Source organism: Lolium rigidum, chromosome 5 (genome assembly GCF_022539505.1).
Source record: "Lolium rigidum isolate FL_2022 chromosome 5, APGP_CSIRO_Lrig_0.1, whole genome shotgun sequence".
NCBI classification, from domain to species: domain Eukaryota; kingdom Viridiplantae; phylum Streptophyta; class Magnoliopsida; order Poales; family Poaceae; genus Lolium; species Lolium rigidum.
In genome coordinates, this window is record NC_061512.1 from 179,371,730 (window position 1) to 179,374,473 (window position 2,744).

The 2,744-nt window shown below is 46.0% G+C and overlaps 1 protein-coding gene across 1 annotated transcript; it reads right to left on the reverse strand.

Annotated features, from left to right (window-relative positions):
• Positions 1 to 854: 854 nt before the first annotated feature.
• Positions 855 to 1,663, reverse strand: LOC124657892 (heavy metal-associated isoprenylated plant protein 23-like). Its single transcript, XM_047196367.1, has 2 exons — positions 1,495 to 1,663; positions 855 to 1,269 (listed from the first exon to the last, which is right to left on the reverse strand). Exons 1-2 carry the CDS (start codon positions 1,661 to 1,663, stop codon positions 956 to 958), a joined length of 483 nt encoding a protein of 160 aa, XP_047052323.1. The 3' UTR covers positions 855 to 955.
• Positions 1,664 to 2,744: the final 1,081 nt, after the last annotated feature.

Genomic DNA, 2,744 nt, shown 5'->3' on the forward strand with positions numbered 1-2,744 from the left:
ACCCCTTCTCTGAGAAAGTATCTCTGAAAGGTTAAAGTTCCACTTAAGATTAAGATTTTCATGTGGTTTTTAAGTAATAAGGTTCTGTTAACTAAGGACTCTCTAGCTAAATGTCATTGGAATGGATGTACAAAATGTGTTTTCTGTGGGGAACAGGAGACCATTCATCACCTTTTTATTGAATGCCCTTTAGCTAAGCTCTTATGGCGTACGGTTAATTTCTCTTATGATCTTCCACCTCCAACCAATATTACTAATATGTTTGATAATTGGTTGAATGGAGTAGATAGAAAATCAAAGGCTTTTACCGGATTGGGGTTTCTACTTTATGTTGGTCTATTTGGAGGGTTAGAAATTATATTATTTTTAACAAAAAAGTCGATTTTCATTTCTTGCAGGTTATCTATATGGTCTCACATTGGGTCCATCTTTGGGCCCTCCTTTCTCCGGAGGGTCAACGGGATGCCATGGCTTCTGGATGCACACGACTCCTGATGGTCGCTCAGGATATCTTGTCGGGTGGCAAATCGACTGTCTTTTCCTAAAAAAAAAGGTTACTGATCTGTGATCTTGAAAAAGAAAAGAGATTAGGGATTTTCATAGTTTGCATTCATTTTAGTTTCTTTGAGATCTGTTGTATTATCTGTCTACGTCAATAAATCGATTTGCTGATTAAGAACCGAGTTCTAGACTTTCAGGTACGATGCGAGCTACACGAAACACACTATATCTGGTAGTGCGAAAGGTAAAGACTGAGACGTTCCAGCACATGCATGCAGCAGGTGACAAAACTCTGAAAATATTCTTGCTCAAAATATTCCCACTTTTTTTCCTTTAACATCTTTATACACACATTTAGCTACATACATGTCACCGCCAACAAAGAACACCAACGATCTGGATCGATCATCTTCGCATCACAGTCCACAGCAATCTAACCCCAGTGTATCAAATCTCACATGATAGAGCAGGCGTTGGGGTTGTCATCGCTGAACATTGTTGTGAGCCGCTCCTCCTGCGCCGCGCCGGCTCCGGTGCCGTAGCTGGCGACCGGCATGACAGCGTCGACCTTGCGCACGTAGCCCGGCGGCGCCTTCTTGTCGTAGGTCTGCGCCGCGTAGGGGTGCGCCACCAGGTTGTAAGGGATGTATGGCCAGATCTCGGCCTTCTTCCCCGTGGCCTGCACCCGCTTCACCACCTTGTGCGGCTCCACGAACCCCTGCACCGTCACCTTGTACTGCTTCCGGTTGATCTCCACCGACTGCACACCTGCAAACATAACCATAAAATGTCTTTCAGTTTTCCTGCATTTTTTTGGCCTTTTATAGTTCTGTTGATATGAAAAGAATCAAGAACTAATCGTTACTTCTCGCAAAAAAAAAGAACTAATCGTTATCATATCGTCAGCAACAACAAAAATGTCATGTGGATTCTGCAGCATTTTCTTGAGTCATCGTAATCCTTTGAGAATATGTTCAAAGGATGTGTGCATACCTTTCATGCTGGAGAGGGCGTTCCTGACTTTGAGCTCGCAGCCTTCGCAGTCCATCCTGACCTTGAGCTCTACCGTCTGGAACTGCTTCCTCTTCTTCTTGTAGCTCCGGTGACGGCTGCCGCCACTGAGAAGCTCGGACAAGTAGTCAAGAGTGCCACCCACACCCATCCTCTTAACCAAACCTCAACCTACTATGTGCTTGGTCCTCTAGTGCACTTCCAAATTGCTCTCTCAACGAAAGAAACAAGAACAGAGTTAAGACCTTCTGCTCTCTAATCAAACTCTCTTCTCTTCCTGAATCAATCGGTCGCTTGCTCCCACTGACAGCACTACTTCATGAAGCTAGAGATGGCTGGAGAGTGGATACAAGATGGGGTGTATATATATAGGCCTTGTGCAGTTGTTGGCTTGTTACAAGGCAGCACCTCGCTAAGCTAAGCCGCCTGCCCAGCTTTGCCCTGCTTTGCTTTGCGGAATCCTTTTGTTTTGTTGCACAGCTAGCAGCTGGCCGGCCGCGTCTGTATTTTTCTGTTGTTCGCAAGAAGTTTCCCAAGATACCTTGCCCCTCGCTCTACCTGCCTGCCTGCACCCACTGTATACCTTTTTTCTGAATGCTGCAGCCTGAACCGACTCCGGAAATAGGGACTTGTAAAGGCAGCACCCACGGATAAAGATAGCCGAGCCTGAGAAGCCGACTATTGTTAGTAACGTTTATCCCCTGGGCTAAGCAAGTGGCAAAGGTACTTGCCTACCGTGTGTTCGGGCACCTCTCTTGATTCATTTCTTCTTCCATGACCTGTTTCTCATTCTATTTTCCTGAACCTTCTAAAAATAAAACTTGAGCTGAACCGAGCAACGGATGATTCAAACGATTTATGGAATGTATACTCACACTTCAGCATTCTAGCAGCTTTACCGGCGGCGAATGCTGCGAGTATTGTGCAGTGGTGTGTACCTCATGATTGTCTCAACCGGTTTCAGTTTCTAGAGAGCAATGCATACAACCTGGCCATGAGTATTCACAACAGAAAACCATGGTCACGCGTTTGCCGTGTGCTGGTGTACTGAATGATGGATGGTGTTGGTATCGTTCTCGAGTAAGCAAGCAAGCTGTCAACCGGGAAGGTGCACGCATAATGGGGATCAAACATAGTCATCCAAAGACCAATCTGGGGCTGCCAGCTGCCCTCTGGTGTTGGCTGAGGTGTGGTTCTGTTCCCTGATTGGGTATCCAGGACCCACTTTGCAG

Excerpts from the sequence above, each read along its gene's own strand:
- LOC124657892 (XM_047196367.1), bottom strand. The coding sequence starts at position 1,663 with ATGGGTGTGGGTGGCACTCTTGACTACTTGTCCGAGCTTCTCAGTGGC. Across the intron at positions 1,270-1,494 it reads CGCCCTCTCCAGCATGAAAG|GTGTGCAGTCGGTGGAGATC; the intron begins GTATGCACACAT and ends TTATGTTTGCAG.